The following is a 12,556-nucleotide window of genomic DNA, read 5'->3' on the forward strand; positions in this document are numbered from 1 at the left end:
CACGGGTTTGGCCTCACTTGGAGTACTGGTTCGGCCTCACTTGAAGTATTGTGTTCAGTTTTGGGCACCCCAGTTGAAGAGGGATGTAGACAAACTGGAGAGTGTCCAAAGGAGGGCAACCAAGATGGTGAAGGGTTTGGAGACCAAGATGTATGAAGAAAGGTTGGGGGAGCTTGGTCCATTTAGCCTGGAGAGGAGATGACTGAGAGGGGATTTGATAGCCATGTCCAAGTATTTAAAAGACTGCCATACAGAGGATGGAGCATTGTTCTCTCTTGCCCTGGAGCGACGGACCAGAACCAATGGGATGAAATTAATTCAAAAGAAATTCCGTCTAAATATCTGGAAGAAGTTCCTGACAGTTAGAGCGGTTTCTCAGTGGAACAGGCTTTCTCGGGAGGTGGTGGGTTCTCCATCTTTAGAAATTTTTAAGCAGAGGCAGAAGCTGGATAGCCATCTGATGGAGAGGCTGACAGGTGACAGTGGATGAGTGATAGGGTTGTGAGTGTCCTGAATAGTGCAGGGGGTTGGACTAGATGACCCATGAGGTCCCTTTCCAAATCTATTATTCTATGATTCTATCTCCACGGGCATGGCACCCTGTCACACTGCATGCCGTTCAAGGTCTGGCTGCTTTTGTTCCATGCCTTTTTGCTGACCAAATACTTGGATGTTTCAGGAACACCGAAGCCCAAGAGAAATTACCAATCTCGTTCTGTTGGCAGCAAAGTGGCAGGACACGGAGAGCAGGCCCGGCAGAGATCAGGGAAGCAAGCAAGTCATGCCTTGGAAGGTTTGCACAAAGGAAGCCTGATGCTTTGCACCAGGAAGAAGACAAAAAATCCTCCAAGATTGAGTTCAGAAGTGTCCGAGTCAATGTCCTGTGACAGACCTTATGTGCAGGGCCTCCTATTAATTAATCTAATTAATCTAATGCATTAATCTATTAATCTAATGCATTTCTGTCCTGATCGTCCTCCAGGAACCCCAAGATGGCAGACATGGCAGTCATTCTCTCCATGTTTCCTCTGTGACCAAGCAGTAATATCTATCCGTGGGTCTGTCTGTGACAACCCCAGGAGGTCCCCTGGAGAGGGAGGGAGAATTGGGGCTGGCTCCACGCCGCTCAGCAAAGCTCCACGGTCATGTGGAGATTTCAACCTGGATCTCCCAGTTCCAGGCCTGGCACTCTGCAAGGGGCGGCCGAACTGTGGCTCTCCAGGACCATTTATGTGCTGGGAACTTCACTGCCCCAGCTCCCCTGCAGGAGCACAAATCGGTGGTGGATGAGGTGCACCAGGCCAAATGCTCCCCTGTGTGGTTCCAGGAAGAGGTAAGGCAACCTGTCATGACTAAAACTCCAGCTTGCAGCCCAGCATGAAACCTCCAGTGCGTAAACGATGGTTAGGAACGCAGACTTCAAATCCAGCGAGCCGGGTTGGATTCCCTGGTCCTGCTCCACATGCAGCCAGCTGGGTAACCTTGTGCCAGTCACAGCCCTGATAAAGTTGTTCTGACCAAGCAGTAATATCAGGGTTCTCTCAGCCTCACCTCCCTCACAGGGTGTCTGTTGTGGGGAGAGGAAAGGGAAGGCAAACGTAAACCGTCTGGAGACTCCTTTGGGTAGAGAAAAGCGGCACAGAAGAACCAACTCTTCTTCTTCAGTAATATCAGGGCTCTCTCAGCCCTACATGCCTCACAGGGTGTCCGTTGTGGGGGGAGGAAAGAGGAGTCAATTTGAATCTGCTTTTTGGGTAGAGAAAAGCAGCGTATACGAACCAGCTCTTCTTCTCCTCTAATCAGAGTCTGCAAACCTGAACTTCAGACTCCGCTTATGGTGTTCTTGGCTCATGCTGACCTACAGGCAACACTATCTGCACAGAGGAATTCCATTAAAGGCAAGAGGGACATGTGAGCCTTCCAATATGGCAGGCTTCTCCTCAGCCCCCCAACCCCCCGTTCGGACTCTATTCAACATTTCAATGAAACCCCTGCTTGGGATTCTAAACCAGCTTAAAGATCTGCTTGTGTGCCAGAAACAAAATCTCCTTTCCAGTATTCAGAGTTCGCCTTTCTCAAGATGACTTCAGGCAGATACAAAGCAGATGACAACTGAACTTGGAAAGGCCTCCTAAAGCAGCTCTCCACATGAGGGGGGGGGGGAGTGCACCAAGTCCAAGGACTTGAGGATCATTTACGGCTGACGTGGAAATGCACAAGGTCAGCATGCATGGATGTACTCAACTTGCTCAGCCTCTTTCACGTTTCACTTTTTATTAGAATCAGGACTGTGCTGGACAGGGCTAGAACACCTCCTGAAATTCCTGGTGCCCATTTCATAAGATCATCAAGGTAACATTAGAACACAAAGGAAGGTCCAATGACCTATCCAGTCCAGTACTCTGTGTTACACAGTGACCAAAATCAAAGTACAAGCAGGGCCAGAACTCCAGAAGCCTTCCCACTGTTGCCCTCAGGTGCCAAAATACAGAGCATCAGTGTTCTAGACATAAGAACATAAGAGAAGCCATGTTGAAACAAGACAATGGCCCATCCGATCAAACGCTCGGTGTCATTCAGTGGCCAAAATTGACGTGCCATCAGGAGGACCCCTAGTAAGGCCCTTCCACTGCTGCCTTTGAGCACCAAGAACATAAGAAAAAATCAGAGAAGCTACGCTGGATCAGGCCAAACCCCAGGGACCACCCGTGGGTCCACAGCAGGGCCAGACCTCCAGAAGCTCTCCCACTGTTGCCCCAACCCAGGATCCAAGAACTATCCCTGCTGCAGGCAGAGTGTTTCAACTCCACTATGAGCCACTGAAGGACCTCTGCTCCATGTTTATCCCATCCCCTCTTGCAGTGGTCTACATTTGTAGCTGCCACCACTTCCTGCAAAAGGGTGGTATTACAAAGAATTTTTTTTACAGGAAATACACTACATGGGAGTGACCCAAGATCACAGGCACTGCTACAGAGATTGTGCATTGGAAAGCAACATCACAAAGCATCTAAGAGTCCAAATCGGAGGCAAGAGAATACGCCAAAGTTATTCCAACTAGGGAAAAGGGCAATGATCCTTTCACTCAAAGCAATATTCAAATATCCCCCCAATGCAATTTCATCAAAGCTTCCTAGCACACCTTCAAGCAAATCACAGCAGCCTTAAGGGCTACACACTTCTCTTGAGTAGAGAGAGACCCTGATTGAGGGAACACAGTTGTGTCTTTTAAGATTAGTCCACTACCCTGGAAGCTCAAGCCACATCACAGGTGCTAAAGAAAGGCAATCGCAACCCATCATTTTCATGACAGCTGAAGACGAGGCCCTCTTTAAACATGAGGACTAGAAAGTTGGCTCTTGCAATCAAAGCAGGGTTGGCCCTGGTTAGCCTTTGGATGGGAGCCCAGGGCCACAACACAGAAGAGGGCAGCGGCAAGCCACCCCTGCTTGCCTTGAAATCACCCTAAGGGGGCGCCGTAAACTGAATTCAACTCAACAGCACTTTTCCCCACCGTCAGAAAGCTGAGCTTCCATTCCACCACTAAATAATGTGCAAACCACCAATTCCTGACACACCAAATCTGCCTTTCCTTTCTTTGTGCAAAAGAAGAATGGCAAGCCATTTCCCACAACAATTAGCAAAGAGAGGAAAAGCCAGTGCCGTGCGGGCATAAAATAAATTTATTTTCCGATGCTTCTCAGTGTTTCTTATATAATACAAAAAAACTATAAACTGATCATTCTCAGTATCATTTCTTATGTCTTTCAAAAATATAAGTTCAATGAATGCACTTCTTCAATATCATAGTATATATCTTCAAGTGCAAAAGTAAAGTAATCCAGTAAGAGAGATATTCCAAAATATATATATTGAGGGGAGCCCAAAAGGGGCTGTTTTCAGGGTTTACACCTTTTCCCTCTCTTTCCAAGTTCTCACCAATTTTTCCTTTTTATATGGTTAATCCTCTTATCAATTTCTGGAGGATACATAATCAAGTTAAGGGAGACTGTTAACTAGATCACGTATCCTCAAGAAGTTTGTAAGACCAGTGGCCAAATTATACTTTAAGATGATTAACCACATTAAAAAGAAAAATTGGTGATAACTTGGAAAGAGAGGGAAAAGCCACTGAAGAAGTATATTAATCTCTTTCCTTTCTCAGTGGCAACTGGACACTTAAGGGAAGGACCTAACCCAAGTTCATGCATGTTTGTTTTCCCAGTCCCACCTTCCAAATAACTGCATCTGGGTTAATCCTCGCCCTGCCAGGGTGCAACACCCACCTTTGTAATTCACTGTGCGCAGACACTGTTTGCTCTGGATGTCCCACAGCCGAACGGTTTCATCGTGAGATCCGGAGAGCAGCAGGCTTCCGTCAGTGGAGACTGACAGGCATGTCACCTGGTTCCTGTAAGGAGAGAAGCAAAGACATCCAGTCAAGAGGCCAAAGGATATCCCAGTGTGCAGCTAAACTTCCTAAGCTCTGCAGCAGAGAAAACAGCAAATGCCTGAAACAGGGATGTTCTCGGCTGCTCCTATGCTTCTCTCTCCAACCAAGTTAGCAGTGAAGCTTCCACAGAATGGAAGGTGCCCTGGGAGAAAGAGAGGAAGCTGCTTCTGGAAAGGCTAGCTGTAAGGGTCTGGCAGGGTGCTGGGAATGTAGTGACCTTTACAGTTCTTTCAAAATAACCAAAGCCTAGGAAAGACACAAGATACAAAGTTGTTTCAGCCCAAGGTTCAGGATTCCAGAAGTCAGGCAAGCACGCTAGTCTGGTCCAAGAACTGAAGGCTTTTAGGATTCAAACAAAGAGGTCCACCCCCCCCCCCCACAGTGTCCCTTGAGAAGTTTTATAGTTAAATGCCAGCTGCTCAGATTCAATCCTGCAATAACTCATCACTTTCAGTTGGTAGCTGACATCTGCTGTTCTCCTTTTAACCTGAGCTCAGGTCTAAGTCTGTGCTTTTGCCTCTGGTGCAGGAGATTCTGGAGGGCTGGAAACAGGCAGCTGGCTTTGATCTGCTGGATCAGAGTTGAGGGGTGGTGGAAGGGACTTTGTATAAGCTTTGGGCTGAGACTTGGCATGCTTGCACTTTCTCCTATTTGTCAGGGAATGAGGAAGCAGACTGGATTGGATGACACAGGCAATAGATTTGGAGGTTCTCTTAGGGCTAAATATTCTCTCCCAACAGAAAATTTGCACAATTTGGGAGGGGGGGCTCTCTGCCCACCCGCCCGCCCTCACTACTCTGCCTGCTATAGCAGTTTTCTGTATGCAGGAAATCTGTGTATGGCGTACGATTCAAAATGTGGCCCTTTCTGTGCTGCCTGCTCCATTCTCTGACCCCTTGTTCTTTGGCAGGAGAGGACCAGGCCCCCAACTCCTACCTTTGCACCTCGCCATGCCCTCATAATGCACTTTTTGCTGAGTGAAGGAGAGTGACTGTCCCAAGCCAGCCCCATAAAGTCACAGCTAATATTTTGGGCACTGTGTGAGACATGGTGTTGGACTAGACGGACCACTGGTCTGATTCAGCTGAACTCTTCTCACATTCTTACGAGGGGAAGGCTTTGGCCTCCACGCCCTGTTGTTTGCCCTCTCTAGAGGAACTGGCTAGCCATTATGTGAGGTAGGATGCTGGACTATGTGGACTCCCGTTCCGAACCGGCAGGGCTCTTCTGATGTTCTTGTGCTAGTTTTCTGCATGCAGGTACTTTACATGCAAAACAAACTACAGATCAAGTGAGGAGGGGCCCTTCTTTGCAGAGGTCTCAAAAGAAGTACTGGCCTGCTCATTTGCCAGGGCTTTCGATGGTGCCCTACGCTGACAATGACAGGGTACAATTTAGGGGGGTTATAGCTTGACATTTTAATTGATGTGCTGAATGACTGATTGGCAAGGCATGGAGAACCCAGCATCTGGGGAATGGCAGGACATAAATTATTTGAAAATAAGCCAATATGCACCTGCAGGACATTTTGCTTCATACTGAATACCACATGCTCACGTGTGAATAGTCCACGCCCATATTGACCCCCTAGTTTCAAGATTGGAGCTTTGCAGAGAATGCTGGACTGGAACCCGTAACTCACAGATATGTCCCACTGGCTACGGCAAATTTCTCTTGTGTAACGTGACACAAGAGGCTTAAAAGGAAAGGGTTCCCTGCTCATAGGGAACCAAAAGTAAAAGGATTCAGATGTCTTTATACTAACGCCCGAAGCATGGGCAATAAAAAGGAAGAGCTGGAACTTCTCATGCTGATGGAAAGGTATGATCTAGTAGGCATCACAGAAACTTGGTGGAATGATTCTCATGACTGGAATGTAATGGTGGATGGATATGAACTGTTCAGAAAAAACAGAATAGATCGAAGAGGTGGAGGAGTGGCACTGTATGTGAGGAAAGGGCTTACCTGTCAGGAAATTCTAGTGAAGGAGAGCATATCTACAGTGGAAAGCATCTGGGTGAAAATAAGCGAGGGGAAAACAAAAAGTGTGGTGGTTGGTGTCTGCTACCGACCGCCTGACCAACGAGAGGATGTGGATGCTGCACTTTGTGAGCAGGTTGAGAAAATATCCAAGCGGCAGGACCTTGTCATCATGGGTGACTTCAATTTCCCAGATGTGTGCTGGGAAACAAACTCTGCGAAGCGTCCTCAGTCATGCAAGTTTCTGACCTGCCTGGCTGACAATTTCATTTATCAAATGGTAGATGAACCCACAAGGAGTTCAGCCATACTGGACTTAATACTGACCAACAGGCAAGAGTTGGTGGATGAGGTGAAGGAGGTGGGGACCCTAGGGGGAAGTGAACATGTCCTCATAGAATTCCTTTTAAGATGGGGAGCCAAGGAAGTTTGTAGCCAGACGCGGATGTGGGATTTTCGTAGCGCAAACTTTAATAAACTCAGAGACATGATGAGTGTCATACCATGGACAAGAATGCTGGAAGGGAAGGGAGCATGTGAAGGTTGCTCAAACAAGAGCTACTCAAACAAGAGCTATTGCATGCTCAATCAATGACTATCCCAGAAAGACGAAAACACTGCAGGAGCTCTAAGAAGCCTATTTGGATGAACAGAGAACTTCAAGAGGAACTAAGAAAGAAAAGGAAAATGTTCAGGAAATGGAGGGAAGGACAGAGCTCTAAAGAAGAGTACCTACAGGTTACTAGGCACTGTAGATCAATCATCAGAAAGGCCAAAGCTGAGAGTGAGCTAAGATTGGCCAGGGAAACCCATTGTAACAAGAAAAGATTTTTCAGTTATGTGAGGAGCAAACGTAAAGTAAAGGAGGCAATAGGCCCACTGTTGGGTGCGGATGGACAAACTCTAACGGAGGATGCAGAGAAAGCAGAAAGGTAAAAGGTAAAGGTAAAGGTATCCCCTGTGCAAGCACCGAGTCATGTCTGACCCTTGGGGTGACGCCCTCTAGCGTTTTCATGGCAGACTCAATACGGGGTGGTTTGCCAGTGCCTTCCCCAGTCATTACCGTTTACCCCCCAGCAAGCTGGGTACTCATTTTACCGACCTCGGAAGGATGGAAGGCTGAGTCGACCTTGAGCCGGCTGCTGGGATCGAACTCCCAACCTCATGGGCAAAGCTTTCAGACAGCTGCCTTACCACTCTGCGCCACAAGAGGCTCTAAAGCAGAAAGGCTTAGTGCCTATTTTACATCTGTTTTTTCCCACAGGTCAAAGTGTTTAGGCACATCTACAGATGGCCGTAGCCAAAGGATAGTGTCTGGGTGGCAGGTTAACATGGACAGAGAGGTTGTCGAGAGGCATTTAGCTGCACTGGATGAGTTCAAATGCCCTGGTCCGGATGAAATGCACCCGAGAGTACTCAAAAAACTTTCCAGAGAACTTGCACAGCCCTTGTCCATCATCTTCGGAACCTCTTTAAGGACTGGAGATGTCCCGGAGGACTGGAAGAGAGCAAACGTTATTCCGATCTTCAAAAAAGAGAGGAAGGATGACCCGGGAAACTACAGACCAGTGAGTCTGACCTCTGTTGTGGGCAAGATAATGGAGCAGATATTAAAGGGAGTGATCTGCAAACATCTGGAGGACAATTTGGTGATCCAAGGAAGTCAGCATGGATTTGTCTCCAACAGGTCCTGCCAGACCAACCTGGTTTCCTTTTTTGACCAAGTAACAGGTTTGCTGGATCGGGGAAATTCAGTTGATGTCATTTACTTGGATTTTAGTAAAGCTTTTGACAAGGTTCCCCATGATGTTCTGATGGATAAGCTGAAGGACTGCAATCTGGATTTTCAGATAGTTAAGTGGATAGGGAATTGGTTAGAGAACCGCACTCAAAGCGTTCTTGTCAATGGTGTTTCATCAGACTGGAGAGAGGTGAGTAGGGGGGTACCTCAGGGCTCGGTGCTCGGCCCGGTACTTTTTAACATATTTATTAATGATCTAGATGAGGGGGTGGAGGGACTACTCATCAAGTTTGCAGATGACACCAAATTGGGAGGACTGGCAAATACTCCGGAAGAGACAGAGTTCAACGAGATCTGAACACAATGGAAAAATGGGCAAATGAGAACAAGATGCAATTTAATAAAGATAAGTGTAAAGTTCTGCATCTGGGTCAGAAAAATGAAAAGCATGCCTACTGGATCGGGGATATGCTTTGGTAACACTGTGTGTGAACGAGACCTTGGGGTACTTGTGGACTGTAAACTAAACATGAGCAGGCAGTGTTATGCAGCGGTAAAAAAGGCAAATGCCATTTTGGGCTGTATTAACAGGGGCATCACGTCAAAATCACAAGATGTCATGGTCCCATTGTATACGGCACTGGTCAGACCACACCTGGAGTGCAGTTCTGGAGGCCTCACTTCAAGAAGGACATAGATAAAATTGAAAGGGTACAGAGGAGAGCGACAAAGATGATCTGGGGCCCAGGGATCAAGCCCTATGAAGATAGTTTGAAGGACTTGGGAATGTTCAGCCTGGAGAAAAGGAGGTTGAGAGGGGACATGATAGCCCTCTTTAAGTATTTGAAAGGTTGTCACTTGGAGGAGGGCAGGATGCTGTTTCTGTTGGCTGCAGAGGAGAGGACACGCAGTAATGGGTTTTAATTTCAAATACAATGATATAGGCTAGATATCAGGAAAAGATTTTTCACAGTCAGAGTAGTTCAGCAGTGGAATAGGCTGCCTAAGGAGGTGGTGAGCTCCCCCTCCCTGGCAGTCTTCAAGCAAAGGTTGGATACACACTTTTCTTGGATGCTTTAGGATGCTTAGGGCTGATCCTGCGTTGAGCAGGGGGTTGGACTAGATGCCCTTTATGGCCCCTTCCAACTCTATGATTCTATGATCTTTATCTACCCTGCAAGGAGGTTGTGTGGATGGCAGCCCCCCCCCCCTCCGTGACCAAGCTGCTTGCCCTGCTGCAACCCCTGTGAAAGGGTCCTTAGACCCCCAGGTTGAGATCCACTGGCCTAGATTTTAACACACGGGCTCTGGGTTTGGAGCTGGATCCACCATGTCACCCACCTCAGGAGTACGAAAGGAGGCCAGGAGCAAAGAAAATTCCCATAGAGGATTATGCCCACGTTCAATGGGAAACTGGGGCCGAGTTAGTCTTTGTGTACAGCTCTGGTGGAGACGTGAGCACTTCTTCTGGGTGCAAGAATGGCAACTCACCTGTGTCCCTGGAAGACTTTGCCATTCTCCCGCTCATTCCGAAATCCTCTCTCTCTCTGCACTGGCTGCCAAGGGTGGGGGGGAGAGAAAAGAGTCTACTTTTAATTGTCATCACTTGTACAAAGGGAAAAACTGGTTTTGCACACCCCATACACAGAGGAGTGGGAGAGTCATTCAGTCACGGGCCAAATCCTGACAACGGGGCCCATCCCTTCTGGGCAAAGAACCAAACTGTGGCTGGAAGCCGTCCTCCTCCAGCGAGCCTCTGCTTCCTTTGGCTGCCAGGGGTGATAAAAAGGGGGCATCAAGCCATGAAAGGGCACACAGCACCAATGCTGCATTTTTGGCAGCTTGAAGCCATTTGACAGGAGTGCCACCATTTGACGTGGCAGCTGTGTGATGCTGCAGCCAAAGCTTGCTTTGAAAGATAGGCTGCGGCAAAGGGTTTGGCAGGGACAATGACCAGCCACTCCAACCTGCTGCAGCAACGATGGCTGGTCACTTGAGCTCTGGAGAAGATCCCAAATGGAAAGCAAAATCCCAATTCTAGAAGCCAGGCAGGAGTGCAGTGCAGGTCACCAGGGATAACCACTGGGGCTTGTCTCCTTGCAAGCAGAGGAGCGGGAAAAGCTGTAGACAGCAGGGTTTGCCCAGGGCAACATTAACACTTGGTCAGGGTTAATGCCATGCACAGTTACAGCCCATTGTTCACATATTTTATTTCGCCATCAAGAATTCAGCAAGGATTTCAGAGCTTTTCAATAGCTTTAATTGGTGAGCCTAAATTTTTGTCTGTTGTCTTTTAGACTGATTTGCTGAATTTCAAGATGTTCTTCCCCTTTCTTCCCTCCACTTTTCCTTAAATCTGCTTTTTAACTCTATAAGCAACCATATCTCAGTCAAGGGTCAGTGCCATCCTTAAGTTGCAGGGAAAAGGATATATTTTCCTTGTGTTCCTCTTAGGAATGAAGAATGTACTCTAAATGGAGGATGGAATGAATTATGTTTGAGAGCCGAATCGCTGAATGCTTTTTCATATAGAATCATAGAATCATAGAGCTGGAAGGGGCCATACAGGCCATCTAGTCCAACCCCCTGCTCAACGCAGGATCAGCCCTAAGCATCCTAAAGCATCCAAGAAAAGTGTGTATCCAACCTTTGCTTGAAGACTGCCAGTGAGGGGGAGCTCACCACCTCCTTAGGCAGCCTATTCCACTGCTGAACTACTCTGACTGTGAAAAATCTTTTCCTGATATCTAGCCTATATCGTTGTACTTGAAGTTTAAACCCATTACTGCGTGTCCTCTCCTCTGCAGCCAACAGAAACAGCAGCCCCCGACCTGTCTAATTTTATCCTACAGGGGAATAACTTTGAACTTTGTTCAGTATGTTAACATGATTTACTCCTGCTTGCATTGGAATGATCATCATCATCTGAACACAGCCTGCAGCGCCGGTGGCGCCGTGGACTAAATAAAGCCGTAAAGGCTTTGTGGGAGGAGTTAGGGTGGGCTCGGTCCGGGATGAGAAAGGGTGCCGATTGGCCCGGCCGATTCCCGCCCTGGCAACAAGGAAGCAACTGTGCCGCATGGAGCGGAAGCGGCTCTCGCTGCGTCAGGCCGCCGACCAAGGGAGCCCCCGGCAGCCGCGCTCCGTGCGACTGCCGGGGGCTCCCATGCCTAGCGCCCGCTGTATTTTAGGTACAGCGGGCTTGATTACTAGTTCTTAATAAAGCTGCATGTTTTGTTAGCCAAAAGCCTAGGGTTTGGGCCCTGTGGATCTGAAGGACCACCTCTCCTAATATGTTCCTCCGGAAGGTAGTTTGTCACGTGCTAATCTGTTGGTGATCCCTGGCCCCATCCACCTGGCCTCAACTAGAGTCAGGGTTTTCTTAGCCCTGGCTCCAGCCTAGTGGAATAAGCTGCCCTCTGAGATTAGGGCACTGATGGATCGATGAAGAGTTCTGCAGTTCCTGAAAGATGACAATCTTTCCACCAGGCCCATAGTTGAGATCCTGAGGGCCTCTTCTCAGGGCCCCTTCCCCTCTGAGGCTAGGCATATGCACCTGGTCTATAGGCAATTCCGGCAGGCTAGACTGAAGATGGCTGGGGTGGGTGGGTGAGGGGTAGGATTTTATTTGGAAGTTCTTCATGTTTAGGATGGTTTAATCTGCTTTGAATGTTTTTATCTATTGATGTAAACCACCCCGAGACAGTTTGTGGAGAGGGGAGGTCTATAAATCAGATAATAAATAGAGTGAATCTTTTCTCTCCCAGATGGGGTACTAGAATTTTGACAACTCCCCTAACACCCATCCTTCCTTATGATTTAAATATCCAGACCTTAACACTGAACTACAGCCAAGGAAAACAAGCTGTAGTTAAGCTTGGACTACACATGGCTGAAATACCCTCAAGTAGGGTTGGCCGCTTCGGTGCCCAAAGCAGCCAGTCCCACCCGGTGCAGCCAGTGCCCCACTGCGGAAGGGGGGGGAGGAGTGGGTGTCAGCATGGCGGCAGGCGTACATCATGCCTGCGTGTGTGCGCCCACCGGCGTGCTGACGCTCACGCCTCCTCTTCCATCCCACGGCGCGGCGCTAGCCACGCCTGGGCTGCCAAAGCGCTCAACCCTACCCTCAAGCATATGCATGCTTAGAAATCTTCAGGTGACTAACTCCATGGCGGTTTTGAGAATCTGGTATTTTAAAGTATGGCTCAAATAGAATGAGGATAAATAATTCTTGGATTGGGATTCTGCAAATTTCTCCCCTAACCTGCTTGCGCTCAAGTTTATCCTCTCCCGACACTCACAAGCAGACTGATCGGACTGGGAATCCATTCACATGGCAATGAGCAAATGAAACAGCTGTGAAATAGCAAGTCTTGAGCTGG

General features: G+C 48.1%; 1 protein-coding gene across 2 annotated transcripts in view; it reads right to left on the bottom strand.

Moving 5' to 3' along the window:
* Nucleotides 1–12,556, bottom strand: part of WDR18 (WD repeat domain 18) — a 53,483-nt gene that overhangs the window by 21,018 nt on the left and 19,909 nt on the right. For both annotated transcript variants that reach the window (XM_077331662.1, XM_077331663.1), the window contains exons 6-7: nucleotides 9,666–9,730; nucleotides 4,287–4,411 (exon numbers count right to left, since the gene is read on the bottom strand). In XM_077331662.1, coding sequence (XP_077187777.1) covers nucleotides 4,287–4,411; nucleotides 9,666–9,730 — 190 coding nt within the window. The remainder of the gene's footprint in view (nucleotides 1–4,286; nucleotides 4,412–9,665; nucleotides 9,731–12,556) is intronic.

The sequence above is a fragment of the Paroedura picta genome, chromosome 4 (assembly GCF_049243985.1).
Source record: "Paroedura picta isolate Pp20150507F chromosome 4, Ppicta_v3.0, whole genome shotgun sequence".
Lineage (NCBI taxonomy): Eukaryota > Metazoa > Chordata > Lepidosauria > Squamata > Gekkonidae > Paroedura > Paroedura picta.